Genomic DNA, 15,561 nt, shown 5'->3' on the forward strand with positions numbered 1-15,561 from the left:
AGATTAGACACAACAAAACAATCAGGCTGTAACTTAGTGAACTCAATATAGTTTTCTTGTAGTAAAACTCAAGGGTGTACTTTCCAGAAGAAGTAATTGGTTGAACCATTCTGGTTATAAACACCAGAAGCTTCCGTTTGAGATTAAAATATGTTGCTTGTAGTTGTTGATGTATTTCAATTAATCTATTCTGGTATTGGAAGTTAGCCAGTCAGATGACTCATTCAGGCCAAGTGTGTAGTTACCTCTGACCTTCAGGTTATTTATGGTTAACCTGATTACAGTTTACATGCCTGCTTCAGTCTCACTGAAGCCCATAATAAATAGTTGCTAAATTCACTGATATATATATAAATATTCTCTATTATTGAGAGGGCAAATGTTTTTGATAGAAACATTTTCTTGACAGCCAGTGGCATTGTTCAGATACAGTTTCAGACAAATGGAGACTCAAATGGAGATATTTGGTAATAATGACGTGCAGTTTTTGAAGAGGAACAACAGTGGCACTGTCAGTGGAGTTAGCCTTTGTTTACAGCTCACGACTGGCCTGGCCCAATACCGTCCTGGCCCGCAATATCTGCTGACAACAGAGATAGTGATAATCTCGGTTTAGGAGTGACAAGGCCACCTGAGGGGTCACTGGATGTTATCCTCACACAGTTAAAATGATTCACACCTTCTGTTGATCCACAAGAGATATTTCAAATTGAGCCTTTGTTCTCCCTCTTGTCTTCCAGTATTCTTAAGTTCTTCTTCTACTCAGTGTGGATGCAAATAAGGCCCATCAATTCTGTCTCTGTGGTGTTACTGCAACATGCTAATATTGAATGTATACACACTTGTCACTTGTATATTCCAATGCCCCAGTGTGGCCAAAACACTGGAAATATTTCTTAATATAATGCACTCCTGTACGACTCCACTACCACGTATGGCCTCAGTAATAAATAATACTTACAGTTGAATTATCATCTTTCTGACGGTTTCAACAAAAACCAGGTGCCAGTAAGTGAGTGTATTTTAGCCTGCAAATCCAAGTAACTAGCAAGAGAGTTGTAAGAGGGCTGGGAGAAGCAGAGTGGATTGATGTTCCATTTCATTCTAGCACGAGATTAAATGCATCCTTTATTCTTTTGGTTCAGTTCTGTTCTCCACTGTGGTCAATGTCCTAGGGGCATAGCTGACTCTTTATCTGCTAAAAGCTAGTTCAAGAATGAGTCCATCAGAGGGACAGTCCATGTCAGATGTTTTGGAGATAGTCAGAGAGGCCAGATTGAGGTGGTTTGGACATGTTTAGAGGAGAGATTGTGACCATATTGGTAAACGGATGCTGAGGTTGGAGCTGCCAGGCAGAAGGTTTAGAGGAAGAACAAAGAGGAGACTGATGGATGTAGTGAGACAGGACATGAAATTAATGCAGAGGATAGGGTTAAATGGAGGCAGATGATTCGCTGTGGTGAGGAGAAAAAGAAGAAGCCAGCTGCTGTGCATTGAGGTGCAACTTGATTCTTAGCAGGTAGTTTGCAGTCAAGAGTGAACATGAAATTTTCAGAGCAACAAATAAAGACTGAGCTGAAATTCACGATCCAGCAGTAGATTTAGTTGACATTTCTTTGTACAAGCGGCTTCTGTCACATGTCAACATAAATTTTCACATTATCATCTAATACATACAGTATTTTGTGTAAAATACTGATATAGCTGCTTTAAAGTAGACCTGAAACTGAAATCTGACTATTGATTTTGAAGGGTCAAACATTTTTGAAGCATTTAAACTCAAACTGTTAGGATCTGGAACAGAAATTCTGGGTAGACGGTATCAATCAGTCAGCACTGCTAATTCTAAATAGAAGTTGATTTTTCAGAATTTGTTGGCTCTACGTTCTTCTGCAGGTATGAAACATACCTGAATTTGCAACTCGAAAGAACAACTCCCATAATATGAACTGACTATAGGTTTTAGCATTTATTGCTTTCCATGAATACCATGAAACAAGCTCAAGCATTCAGTTTCCAGCATCTATCAGTCTTATGAAGGCAGTGGACATGTATTACAAGTCTACAAAAAAATTACAGCTACATACTGTAAAAATCCTAGCTATCAAAAAGGACAGTTATACAACTAAGGTATGTTATACAGAAAACGTAAAATGTACCTTGTGTTGTTGAGTTTGATGCAGAAACGGCTACCCTTAGGCCGAACCATCTAAACATCCAGTTGCCATATTGTGTTAATATTGGCTTCATACTGTGACAAAGCAAAACTGTGACATTTTACACATCCTTCAAAAGGGCCAAAGCTAACAAGTGAAAGCTATGAAATACATTTTATGGTATGTGCTTCATAGAAAAAGCAGCAATCTGTGAAGTGTTGCTTTGCATTCCTAACGGCAGCTGTCCTAGTTCATCAGGGGAGATACACATTCATCAAAGCAGCTATGCTTGGGCCAAAACACAACTCAAACTGTCAAATGTATGTTTTTGGAAAGACATGCCAAATGAGTAATGATTGATGACATTCTCTCAGTTATCAAGGTTAAATTATAATGTTCAGATATAAAAATCAGGGGAAATAAAAGATTAGAAAAAACTTTTAGTCAACAGTGAAAAAAGCTGAGTCTTCATAATCTTCTTTAAATCTTTTCCTTCCAGTTTAAAGACCTGTTAACGTGTGGCCTTGAGTAGCTGAAACTGAAGAGGACAAAAAGATCCTTCCATAAGAAAATCCAAGTTGCTCCTGGTCCTGAAGTTGAGAGGTCCACAGTGCTACATATATACCCTTGATGTGGTATCATACAGTGTAAAAAAAAAAAAAAAAACACAGTCACTTAGCAGCCTGGGCTTCAAGTTAGTCATGTTCCCCAGGCTCTATTGCAGTCTCTGTGTTGTCGGAATTGTCAGCATCGCCCTCTGTTGACAGGTCAGATACATTACTAGAAGAAGAGGCAACCTGCTCAGTGCTGGGTAGGCCCTCTTCACTGTTGCTGTTCTTCCCATTGTCCTGCTCAAAGCTTGTGCTCTCCTCTGACGGAGCAGACAGCTCAGGTTGGTCCACACTTCTGTCATTATTCGGACTGGTGACATCCGCCGTCTCACATGAGTCTCCTTCTGTTTTAGATGTTTCTGTCTGTGTGCTGCTGGGCTCTGGGGAGCAAAGTGGACAGCATTTTAGGCATTTGATCTGAATGTGTGAAAGAAAACCTAAATTGAACCTCATAACATTTTTCACTGTGCCATTATTTATTTAACAAAAATGGAGCCAAAAACAAAAAAACCTGTGGCAATACTAAGTACACCCTTACTGCTTCCAAAAGATGTAAGTGGGTAAGTTGCAGTGATTTGCTCATAATCGTCAGCAGGTGGGCAGACCTCTAAAGACCTCCATGCCGGGCTGAAGCATTCAGGGCTACAAAAGAATTTCCGAACAATTTGGAGTTCAATGTTCTACAGTGAGAAAGTTTTTAATAAGTGGAAAGCATTAAAGACAGTTGCCAACATCCCCAGAAGTAGACGTCAAGTCAATAAGTCAGATCGTGCAGTGCTCAGAGAAAAAAACAAAACAAAAACAAAACAAAAACACCAAGAGCTGGGAGGACCGTGATTTAGGAAACTTTTCAGAGTAACTCTGACCTAGGAAAGGACAAAAGGCTTTATCTTAATGAGGAGAGAGTGTGGTTGACCCTGTTGCTAGAGAGGACACATTGTTTTAAAAGCTGCGATTGGTTGAAATATATATTGTAATGACCTGAGTGAAATGGCTGCTTGGACTTTGATTTCTGCTATGAGTGTGAGAACTCATTGCTTTGCAGGTTCAAGTTGTTCAGTTAGTGTTGAGACTGTGTTTGGAGCGGTTGATTGGCAGGTTGGTGTGATTAAGATCAATTTTAGAGTTACGTTAGCTGCCATAATGAAAGTTTGAAGATGTACTGGGGCAACTGTGGGCCAGTTGGTAGGTTAGTTGATGTTTCAATTACTGGTTCCCCCCTGAATTCCGATTATTTTGAAGTGTCCCTGGACAAGACACTAAACTTTGAACCCTTGGCCCTTCAAGGGAGCAGCCTGTCCACAAAGAATTTCCCCAAGAGGATTAATAAAGTGTCAGTTATTATTGTTATTGTTATTATATTCGAGCAAAATATCTTCTTTTTCTGGTGCGATGATGTAGTTTGTTTCAATTATATCAAGAACGTTGGGGATGTCTGCTCTGTATGGTCTGAACGTCCAGTGAAAATCAGTGAGATGCAGTGCTGCAGTAGTGTGTCTGATCGTGCTGATGGAAGGTTCTAACAGATACAAGACATCACTGTACTACAGTGTTACTGTGTTGGGTGGATGATGTGAGCATATCTCTAATCAGATCATTTTGTCCTCTGCTTAAGAAACTTTTAAGGCTCTTAAAAGTCATCCTCCCTACTCCTAACCTGAATGGTTTTCACCCAAGGAGGTGAAGATGCATTCTGAATTTATCCTTACTAGGATTTAATCTTAACTTTAAGGGGAAATTCTTCGAAACAACATCATTCTAAGAATTTTTTTACAATTTCACCACTAGGAGCAACTTCTAGGCTTAGGAAGCTTTGTGAACCTCAAAACACAGATTTGCAGAACTGCAACTCGTTTGGAGGTATGATTTTGGCCCAGCTGTGCTGCCTCTGAACCAAGACGGCTTGCCATGATTGATGGAGCCAACTATTGGAGGTTGTACAAGCACATTCTAAAGGAAAATGTCAAGGTATCCATCTGTGAAATGAAGCTCAAGAGAATGTGGATCGTGTATCAAGACATCAACCCTAGACACACAAGTCATTCTACCAAAGAATGGTTACAGCATAAGAAATGTAGTTTTTGATATTGCTTAATCACATAGAAATGCTGTTTCCTGAAGGCACATGTTCACATACGTAAAATCAAAAGTCTACTTGTTTTGACTTATTTGCTTAACTGAGTTTCTAGTTTTAGGAAAATTGAGAACAATCTAAAGAGTTAACAAACTCTCAAGCACCACTGTACCTCAGCCTAATTGATGCTAAGTTCACACTCACCATGATCCTCAGAAATAGCAGATGTGTCACAAGACGTTCCACTGTACTCCTGACCACAAGTGTCTGCTGAAGACTCCAGTTTATCTGACAAGCTCTCTGACCCTTGATGACAAGATGACTGCTTTTCTTCGCTCTCAGTTTCAACCTCCTCTTTCTTCAGCCTCTTGACCTCTTTCTTGTCGGCATCAGCGTCCTCCTCTTCCTCTGGGTGTTTGTTCTTTATCCCACTGTTTGGTGTCATTTCACCTTCAGGGAGCGAGGTGTCACTGCAGTAACAACACAAATGCAGACAATTAGTTCATCAAACGAAATGCTCTTGTTTATGCCGCTGTGAAGCTTGCACGCAAGGGAGAGGAGAGGAATTGAGAAGACCCTGCTTATGGTTTTGAAGGAGATGTTAGGATTTGTCCTTTTAAATAAAGAAATAATGAGTAGACTCACTCAGTATACTACACTGTGATACCTGATATGGTGCTGCTCAGCCTCTCCTGTGGTCGACTCTGGCTCTTTGCTGACCGGACAGTCGGGCAGCCCATTGGTGGAAAGGGAATTTGATAATGACAACTTTGGTCTGTTGAGTGGTTTTGGTGTGCCTGGCCCATTTATGTTTCGGCTGCAAAAACAAAACAAAACAAAACAAAACAAAACAAAACAAAACAAAACAAAACAAAACAAAACAGTAAAAAAAAAAAAAAGTAAAGAAAAGAAAGAAAGAAAGTTACCTAATTATCAACAGGTAAATTGCTGCAGTGGCATACAAGACAGATCTATCCTTACTATGCCATCACCGTCTTTTGGTTATTTTGCCCTAAATTAATTCCACTTCTTTCGTACATTAAACAATTTTAGTTTGTGGATGGCAATCACTGACAGTATGTTGATCCTACCTGTCTGAATATAGAGAAGAGTTACCAGGAAACATCACTCCATTCATTCTGTTTACACAGGATGCCCCATTTTTCCTTTGAAAGTTGTACAAAGGCACAAAAAGAAGCAGAGGTTAATTGTGTAATTGTACAAGTGTGGCTAACAAAAAATCAAAAATCCAAAGAAGCTGCAAGGGTGCATCAGAACAAGAAAGATAGTATATCCATAAGAGCAAAGGTTTTAGGATGTACTTACTCTGATGTGGGATAAACACAGCTCACCACCATTACATTCTGCCATACACAGACAATAACAGATTTTAGAATTAATTTTGAAGTGTGGAAAGCATATCGAAAACTATATTCATAAATATTGCTTCTCTTAAGTGCTAACAATCTTCACCTTCTCCAAACCCCTGAGAAATTTGTCCGTTCCTGTGTAGTTTCGCCTGGGGTCCGTAAGCAGCTCACAAAGACGCTGGATGGTGAAAGGGATTCTGGAAATATATATATAGGATTAGCCATGCACAGCCAAGTGCAACAGGTGTCTTTGAAAACTTGCAAATTATGGAGCAGTGGAGCTGAATGACAAAAATATCAATCTGGACAGGTTCACATACATGCTATCACATAGACTAAGTGACTAATGAGAATTGTTTGTCAAAATAATTCTTATTTTAGTCTTATGAGTTTAAAACATAATAATATCTGCTGCTAAAATACTCAGTTGAGATCTGACAAAACATTTTTCCTTTACAACCCTAGTGAATAAAAATGAAGTGCAGTATTTGTACTTTCTCAAATGTAAACACGAGCAACAGTTAACAGAAAGAAGAAGAGGAGAATGCAACAAGGCACCACATGTTTTCATGGGTGTTATTTTATGTATGTATGTGTGTGTGTGTGTGTGTGTGTGTGTGTGTGTGTGTGTGTGTGTGTGCGCGAGTGTGCATGTGGAGCTGTATTGTATCGCAGCTGATTCAGCGGGAATCATCCGTAAATCACAATGCATGTATAAATTTCACCAGCACAGAATAAGATATCTCAGACGCTGATCAATTGGTTACTGGTTGTGGCCAAAGAAGCTAAAAATTTGATCCCATTCAGACCTTGGCTGATCGATCTGTGCAGGTTTACTAATAATGTAGCGGGCATGCATGAATGGTTTCATGTAAATGGAAATTACATTGTTCAGTTTCTTATGTGGGGTAGGGCTGTGAGGAAGGATAGATTTTGCAATTAAAAGCTTTACTCACCCACTGTAACCATCCACTATTTTTAAGATCCTCTTCTTCATCTCCTCAAAGGGAACATATTCTACATTGGGATTATGCAGTCCTCTCTGTTCTGGTGCGGAAGCGTGGAAATCCTCCATGACCTCTTCCAATTTAAACATGAAGTATGTTTTGAACTGTGACCATGGGATCCTGAATGACATTGGAAATGCAAAGTCGCATGTCATTCACAAAAAAGTGACAAATTGGAACATACTTTTAACAAAATCTCTGTTAACAGTGACAAGCAGTTCACCCAGCAGATTCAGGGGCGGCAAAACAGAAGTCATCTTTTATGTGTGTCAAATTCAAGTTTTAGCTTATAGGTCAGCCTGTAGTTAGTACTCACATCGGCTGCCCTGTCTTGGCAACATGACACAGGAATTGCTCCAGTAAAGGACAAGTCTCTTTCTTTCCTTTCTTCTCAAAATCTGTAAAGTTCATATGAAAAGAAAAGCAATGAGTGTATAGGTAACAAATCTAAGAAGACTAAAATTGGACCCTGACCAAAACAAACAGTTTGTAGCTCCATTAACCTTACTTAAAATTGAAAGATTTCGTAATGACCAAGATGCATGTAAACATTAGAAATTAAGCATGTTGTTTATTTTATTCTGGAAAAATGTCACTTATAATGTGATTGTCAAAATACTGTAAAATATTGTGATACTGTTTTAAGTCTATATTCCCCACTCCACGTGCATATGGCTAAAACAGCGAGGAAAACAAGGTCCAAAAGAATTTAGAAATATTAGTTTATAGTCACATTATATTTGTACTTTCCACTGGACCCAGATGTACTCATGAAGAGTTGATGAGCTTAATAGCTATAGAAGTGAGCAGGAGCATAGAGCTGCAATAATTAGATATGCAATATAGATTAGTTCATGACACAAAGACAGTATGCACTGATTTTGAAAATTCGTTAATTGCTCTGATGTCGCAATTATCTGGTTTTCAAATGTTAATCATTTCCACTTTCCATACTCGTGTATGATACTCATGTGGAGATCTTCGGGCTTCTCTTAATAGTCATTACTACTTTAGACAGTTAACGTGAAGAAATAAGTATGCCAGACATGTTTAACTAAACGTAAGAATTTTAAACACGTTTTAAGTTATTTTAAGGAGAATGCATTTGAGTTTTTAAGTTTTTCTCCAAAAAACTAACAAAAAACGATTCAATGGACTGCTAGGAAAGTTGTTGTCAAAGTTAGTCGCAGAGTAGTACGGTTATTGTGACGTTACCAGCTAGCTGTTTACATAACCGACTGAGTATCAGTAAGGGAATAAATGGGTCACCTGTGTAAGACATTACCAACTTTTTTCTTTCACAGTACAACAATAAACGAACAAGATCAAGCACAAAATAATATCAGTGTCCATAACTAAAGTGTCTAAACATTAACTAGCGTTAGTCGATGTTGGTAAGCTAGCGTTAAGTTACAGTAACATGCATAACGTAATTAGCAAACATTACACATTGTGCTGAATGCATCAAAACAAGTGTAAAAGGAAATCTACACTAACGATTCATCACTTATTTAGATAAATGTAAACATTGCCTTGAAATGCTTCCAACAACGCGTCGATGTCCATAGCTGTGTCCAGTCACAGGCAGGAAATACTTGCTAGTTAGCAGTAGCAGTTAGCAACTCAACAAAGCTAGTGACAGGGCAGACTGCGCATGTCTACAATTACGTATTAACATTTGCGGAAGACGGTTTTCACTTTAACCTGGCATCAACAAAGCTTTTGAATACCGGACAGCAACTGGATAAGCAGCCAGAATTGACATCCCGTCGTTTGTTTAGGGCGGTTAATGACATTTTCAGTCAATCTGTTTGCAGACCTTAGTAACAGAAACTTGTGGAGCTCTCTGGTGGGCTGCAGGTACCGCGGCCAGTCAGCGGGCGTCAACACAGGCTGTGACGGCGCAAACCGGTGAAGCAACTAATGAGTCAACAGCTGATCTGGGTTAAATTTACCGAACCAACCTGTAAACATATCGGTAACAGCGCCTGACAAGCATTAGCACAGGAAGGCAGCTTGTGTTTTTTCGCGAAGTCATTCGGTTTTCAGAGGGAACCTAACGATGGCAGTTCCTGTAGCTGCATTACAGCCGAGCACAACATCCAGCCCGGGTCTGCTGGAGCACAGCCTGCACATCAGCGACAGAGATTTGGGGATGATCTCACAAAACGAAACCGACACTTTGCCTTTACATTCTCCGTGGACTTTCTGGCTTGATAGGTAAGACGCTGCTGGGTTACTCTGGTACTTTATGTCGTTAGTGTTTAGTCAGTGTCCAGTAGGTGAACTCCTTGTATCTGACCTTTTAATGAGAACAAAGAAAGGATATGATCATTTCATCAGGCCTGTTTAAATCAGCCACATTAGGGCATAGGTGTATTTAACAACGCAGCATGAATCCTATATCTTTTATAAATGACAGAAAAACAACAACATGGTTATAGCTCCAGCACAGCCTTTCTCCAAACTTGTTTTCTCTGTGACCTACATATGCAAATCCTCCACTTGAGAGGTCCTTAAAATAAACAAAGGGCATAAATTGGAGCCGCTGACTGAATTTAATAACTCCACTTGATTTCAGATGAGGTCATGTTTGAGTTCAGCCTTGTATTTTCATGAGCACATTTGTTATTTAAAAAAGAAAACGCGCTGAGTCACAGCTCATGTGACTGTTGCTATTATTTTCTGCTACTTTAATTTCTGCAGCTCAAATGTTTTTAGAATAGGATGATCCCCACAGAGTTTAAAGAAGAGAGACAGAATTTCCCAATCCTTATAATCCTGAGTGTGTATGAATCAATCTGTGCTCAAATGAGGTCAGTGTTGTTTACTGTTTACTGGCTTATTTGTCATCTGATCTCCACCCCCCCCCCCCAACATGTCTGCTCAGAGGGCAGCTCTCTGAAACATGTCTGAGTAGCATAGCAACTAAAAGAAATGTATCCACAGCATTTAAAGAAGTCATGAGAAATGCTTTTTTTTTTTTTTTTTATTTAGATCTTTACCAGGAACAACAGCAGCTGAATGTGAATCAAACCTGAAGAAAATCTACACAGTGGAGACTGTCCAGGTGGGACGCTTTACAGTTTTGGTACAAAGTCACAGCTGAACGGGCAAAGAACAATAAATGGTAGTTAGAACCACTGTTAGTCCAAAAATCTCTCACCATCATTAGTTTTGTTATTTTGGCAATACTATTATGACCGATGTAGTCTCAAGGAAACAAGGAAAAAATCAAAGTCAAGGAGAAGAAAACATTAAAGCAAAGTACTATAGGAAGAAATATTTCTGTTTCATAAGGTGCAAGTTCAAGATTGTACAGAGATTTGTTTTTATATTAATTGAGCAGGAAGTTGCAGTTGCAGAAGAGTTGAGCAGATTTTTGTAAATTGGGAATAAGGCTGCTGAACGTGCAGAGTTTGGGAGGTCTTTTCACCACTGTGGGCCTTCTGAGCTCACTATATAGTGATGGAACCACCAGACGTCGTTTGTTGGCAGAGCACTGTGGGTGGGAGGGATTGTAGACCTGGATGAGGGAGTTCAGGTAGGCAGGTGCTGTTGAGTTGACTTTTCAATCGATCTTTCAGTCCAGTGCAGAGATCTTTTTTTATAATACAACTAGAAAATATAGAAAATATGGACACAGTATTAAAAAAAGACAATGTTGGAAAAATGTTGTGTTGGCTAAAGTGACAAATACTTAGTGTGACGTCTGTAGGGGAATATAGAGAGTTCAAGGACAAAAATAGGTGTTGGAAGTGTATCAGAGTTTGTTCTTTGTTAAAGGACCTGGCTCAGCATCTGGCAGTTTCATTTGGGTGCCAAGTTGATTGTTCCATAGTGTGAGATGCCTAATTAAGAATGGTCTTTGGAGAGCAGCCAAGAAACTCTCATAGCATTGATTTAAAAAAAAAAAAAAAAAAAAAAAAAAACATATCTAATGGCTCTTTTGCAGTTCTATACACATTGTACACCTAGTCTGAGGTTCATCAGAGGTTGATCAGATTCAGTCCATGCTTGTGTTAACTTTATTGTTTTGCTTTTTTTCTCTACTCTGTCAGCCTGATATCTGACATTATGTCATCAACTTACTAAAATAATGTCGAGAACTCCTGACCACGTGTTAAGACATGTCTCTTGATCAGCTTATAGATGCATATAATTATAAAGACGTAATCAGCATGCCAGGTCGTTTTCCTTCTATCAAAGTAGTATTAGTAGTTATGGCATATATGTTACAGAGCTTTTTAAAAGTTCCCTTATATGAAGTGTAATACGTTGGTAGTTAATAGTAATGTGGAAAAGACCTTTGCCAGTACATGGATTAAAAAAACAACAACTTTTTCCTCTATTCACCCTCACTCTGGAGTAGAACTTTTGGAGAGTATACAACAACATACCCAGCGTCTCTAACTTACCACTGAGATGTAGCTATCATCTGATGAGAGGAGAACGGAAACCACTCTGGTGAGTTTAACTTCAAGATGAACGTGTGAATGAGTGTGTACATGCTACACATAAAACTGTTCAAAATTGCATTGTGTAATGATGGCTTCTGGTTCGCATACAGGGAAGAGGAAAGCAACGCTAAAGGGGGCGTTTGGAAAATGAAAGTACCCAAAGAGTGCACAGTAAGTGGTATAATCAATACATGTCTTTGTAGGCACTGTGTGGATGTTAATTATTTACCTTTTGACAAATATGTCCTCATATTTACAGTCTGCTGTGTGGAAGGAGTTGCTATTGGCCACTATTGGAGAACAGTTCAGTGATTATTGTGCCCCAGGTAATCTAGTTTTTGAGGTTCAAAATCTAGTGGCTTTTGCATTCTGTTTAATAAAATTGTATTTTTCTAGTGCATGTGTGCTACTGCAATTCTGAATGCATTCATCTCTGTTGCCCTTCTTGCAGAGGATGAAGTAGTTGGTGTCAGTGTCAGTGTAAGAGACAGAGAAGATGTCGTTCAGGTCTGGAATGGAAATGCTTCTTGCGCTAACGAGTCAAATATCTTGGGAAGGATCTATGAGCTTCTTCCACAGATCCCATTTAAAGCTGTCTTTTACAAGCGTGAGTATTGTATTTGAATAGCAACAGCGATGTATGACGATTTCTCAAACAGATTGACAGGAATTCAGTAAAATGTTATGTAAGAGGGTTAATTGTTCTGTTCGCTTCCATTTCAGCACATGAGGAGCATCATGCTTTTGAAGGGGGCAGATCAAGACACTAGCACATTTTTGCACATTAGTACGCTGGAGATGCACACTACCTTTACACATGAACACATTTCGGATCAGAATGTTTGGGCATGTTTTGTAGTTATGGTAGTTACCCCAAAATGTAGCCCATCTACTATGAAACTCAACAAATGGAGTATGCCATTTTCCGAACACCTCTGTCATTCATAAACAAAACATTAGCTGTAAGTAAAACTCGTTTTAGGTTCATTTTAATTGTAGCAGTGTTTCTTTTATACTGCAGGGTTTTGCAAAAAAAAACTAAAACAAAAAACAAAAAATTGGTTAGATATTTTTTAGATGTATTATATCGTATAATGTACAGTTTCCAAGCACAGTCATTGAATTAAATCCTGTTTTGATCTAATGGGAACCCCAGTTCCAAAAAGTGAGACTTGATCCTAACTAAACATCACAAGGTTTTTCTACTCGGCTCTTTTCACTCGTCTCTATGTTATAGCCAAAAGTACTGTTGCCTGTTGTGAATAACCTATGTTTTTAGAGTTCTGTAAAGCTAATATGAGCTGAAAATCACATGTTCCTTTCTTCATTTTCTTTATGGCAACAGTGACAGAAATGTTTTCCTGTTAAAATAAACTGACCTTGGTACACAACATTATGAGTAGATGCTCAAAAATATATGCAGTCATTTCTGTTCTGTAGAGTTTGTGGCAGTTTTGCAATGTTGTGGTTGTCATTTTGTCACACGCCTCTGTCCTAAATCAAGCACTTTATTTCTCACTGTACAGTTTTAAGATAACTGACATAATACCTGAGACCAAATGCACATTGGTTTTGTTTCACCTTCTCTGATGACATGTATAGCTGTTTTATGTTCAGTTTGTTGTGGGTTTCTTTTGTCTGCTTTTAATATTAACCAAGATGTGGATGACAGTGTTGAAATCGTGCTTTTATAAATTCACATGACCTGTGTTTAAATGAAAATATGTGAACCTGGCCCTCGGGGAAAAATGAACAATAAACATGCGGCGCACGGAAACCTGTCACAGTCTGTATGAGCCAAGTTAATCGGGACTGATTTACTACGGCTGCACATAACAATTACAATAGCTCTCAAATCCTTAGCTTTAACTTTTCTTTTGTTTGTGTTTATGTTGTATTATTCAAACTATGACATTTTGAAAGTTGAACATTCTACATCTCACCAAAGGCGCCTTGCCCATGTGTTTATGCGTGAAACAGTGTATGAGGATGCTAAGAGCAGAGCTGAATTTCTTCAGTGCTAGTACTACAATACTAAGACATCTGGGGTAACGTAGAGTATCTGTTGAAACCCACAAAGACTGCTGCTATGATTCTTCATTGATATCAGATACTGAAGGGTTTATAATGCTGGTGTCTTGGCTCAGATTCTCCTGATAAAATCAACAATATTCTCAGGAGGAGTTAGCTGTAAGACCACTGACTTTGCCAAACTTGCAATATTGCTGCTGTATTGTTGTGTTCATGCAATAATATTAAAAGCACATACTGCAGGAGAAGAGAAAAACAATACTGTATGCCTGCTTATTCACATTTGATCACTGTCATAACTTGTAACTGATTATTGATCTTGGATGGTGCCTTGTGTTTACCAGCAGTTTAGAATGTTACCGTCATCTGTGTTCAGCATGTTGGACTTGTATCTAGTCATGTTTCTCTATTAGTTTTACATGTGTTTGAAAAATAAAGATGCCTAAACTCGTGTTTCTTGTTGTTTGTAATTCTCATGTGCAGTAAGAATGTTAATATTGTTATTGAATGATCTTATGGATTCAACTTCTACGTCATGCACATACCAAAAGTTTTACTTCTTACTTACTTATGAGAAAACATGTATCCAAGAATAATGCTGCTACTTGTTGCACAGCATATAGCAATGAACTGTACTGTATACGACTGGAATTATTATTACACTCTCTTCAATAGAAAACAATGATCATATGCTTTGTCTCCCTTCAATCCTAACAGTGCTTGAAGTTTACTTATTTTATTTGGTTATTCTTCTTTGTTGTATTTCATTTAGCTTTCAGTTTTTTTTTAGCTCTTACATTTTTGTGATGTGGGCCCAGCAATGGTGAAATTTCCCTTTGGGTCTAATGAAGTAATTTTATCTACTCCACAGCATGATGACCAGAAAGAAAACATCTCCCTCTTGTGGACTGTTTAAAGCCAGGGAATAACAGCTACATTTGGCTGCAGTTCTATCCTTTAATTAACCATATGTAGGAATAAAACTATATATAAAGAGGAGTAGTTTTTGCATTGAGCTTTTTTTTCTTAGGCTGGTTTAAATCCATGTTTATTTAAGGGCAGCCTTATTAACAGTTAGCTGGACAAGGACCAAGATATGAAGTTTTCACATATAGATGTCTGGCTCTTTTTTAAGAGATACTGTGAGAAGAAAGACAAACAATTCTGACAGGAGCAATGAAACTAGAACCTAGTGAATTTTACGCTATAAAGTGATATCAGAATGCATATTTGAAGACTAACACATAAGGTAATCACATTATCTGTTTTGTCACATGTCTTTGCAAAAGGACCTCATTAGTGTTGCACAAACATCACATGTGGTCTGAACATGTTTGCTGATGAAAGTGGCAACAGTGGCACCATTATGTTACGCATCATGGACCCAAATAACAGTAACTGTAAATGCAGAAACACGTGATTTGATGTCATTTTCATACATGCATCTGTTACCCCAGTGCATGCTATGAGGATTTCTATCGCTCGTATCAATCCCACTCCTGTCTCATGCACCAGCACCAGGTTTATACAAATATGAACATGAAATAAATACTATGATTTAAAAATTAATAAACATCACATAAAAGAAAGGGTACACAATACTGTTAAGATTTTAATCTACAGTATTTACCCAATTAAAGCCTAGAATGTGGTCAGACAATGTGTCCATACATAGCTATTTATTATCTTTATTAAATAAAGTGCAGTTAGATAAAAGTGGCCATGAAAAGAATTTATTTATGATAGCTGGACCTTGACCAGATCTGTATTTTTACAGCCTAATAGAAATGAAAATCACATGAGAGAAAGAAACTTTTTATATTTATTTTTTAAAAGTTAGTTTTAATGAAGA

The 15,561-nt window shown here is 38.3% G+C and overlaps 2 protein-coding genes across 2 annotated transcripts; one reads left to right on the forward strand and one right to left on the reverse strand.

Annotated features, from left to right (window-relative positions):
• Positions 1 to 1,945: 1,945 nt before the first annotated feature.
• Positions 1,946 to 8,874, reverse strand: LOC113167248 (serine/threonine-protein phosphatase 4 regulatory subunit 2-A-like). The gene is made up of 9 exons (XM_026367692.1): positions 8,751 to 8,874; positions 7,535 to 7,616; positions 7,168 to 7,338; positions 6,315 to 6,408; positions 6,168 to 6,205; positions 5,933 to 6,007; positions 5,509 to 5,658; positions 5,046 to 5,311; positions 1,946 to 3,147 (listed from the first exon to the last, which is right to left on the reverse strand). The coding sequence occupies exons 1-9, from the start codon at positions 8,782 to 8,784 to the stop codon at positions 2,852 to 2,854; spliced, it is 1,206 nt and encodes a 401-aa protein (XP_026223477.1). The 5' UTR covers positions 8,785 to 8,874; the 3' UTR covers positions 1,946 to 2,851.
• Positions 8,875 to 8,939: 65 nt separating this feature from the next.
• Positions 8,940 to 14,161, forward strand: LOC113167250 (eukaryotic translation initiation factor 4E type 3-like). The gene is made up of 7 exons (XM_026367693.1): positions 8,940 to 9,438; positions 10,216 to 10,288; positions 11,591 to 11,685; positions 11,789 to 11,849; positions 11,938 to 12,004; positions 12,130 to 12,285; positions 12,402 to 14,161. The coding sequence occupies exons 1-7, from the start codon at positions 9,281 to 9,283 to the stop codon at positions 12,446 to 12,448; spliced, it is 657 nt and encodes a 218-aa protein (XP_026223478.1). The 5' UTR covers positions 8,940 to 9,280; the 3' UTR covers positions 12,449 to 14,161.
• The last annotated feature ends 1,400 nt before the right edge of the window (positions 14,162 to 15,561 follow it).

The sequence above is a fragment of the Anabas testudineus genome, chromosome 7, assembly GCF_900324465.2.
Source record: "Anabas testudineus chromosome 7, fAnaTes1.2, whole genome shotgun sequence".
In the NCBI taxonomy this organism is placed as follows: Eukaryota; Metazoa; Chordata; class Actinopteri; order Anabantiformes; family Anabantidae; genus Anabas; species Anabas testudineus.

Coding starts and splice junctions, on each gene's coding strand:
- LOC113167248 (XM_026367692.1), bottom strand. CDS start 8,784: ATGGACATCGACGCGTTGTTGGAAGCATTTCAAG. Junction 6,008..6,167: donor TGTGTTTATCCCACATCAGA/GTAAGTACATCC, acceptor CAACTTTCAAAG/GAAAAATGGGGCATCCTGTG. Junction 5,312..5,508: donor GCTGAGCAGCACCATATCAG/GTATCACAGTGT, acceptor TTGTTACTGCAG/TGACACCTCGCTCCCTGAAG.
- LOC113167250 (XM_026367693.1), top strand. CDS start 9,281: ATGGCAGTTCCTGTAGCTGCATTACAGCCGAGCACAACATCCAGCCCG. Junction 9,439..10,215: donor TGGACTTTCTGGCTTGATAG/GTAAGACGCTGC, acceptor TTTTTTATTTAG/ATCTTTACCAGGAACAACAG. Junction 11,686..11,788: donor GGAGAACGGAAACCACTCTG/GTGAGTTTAACT, acceptor GTTCGCATACAG/GGAAGAGGAAAGCAACGCTA.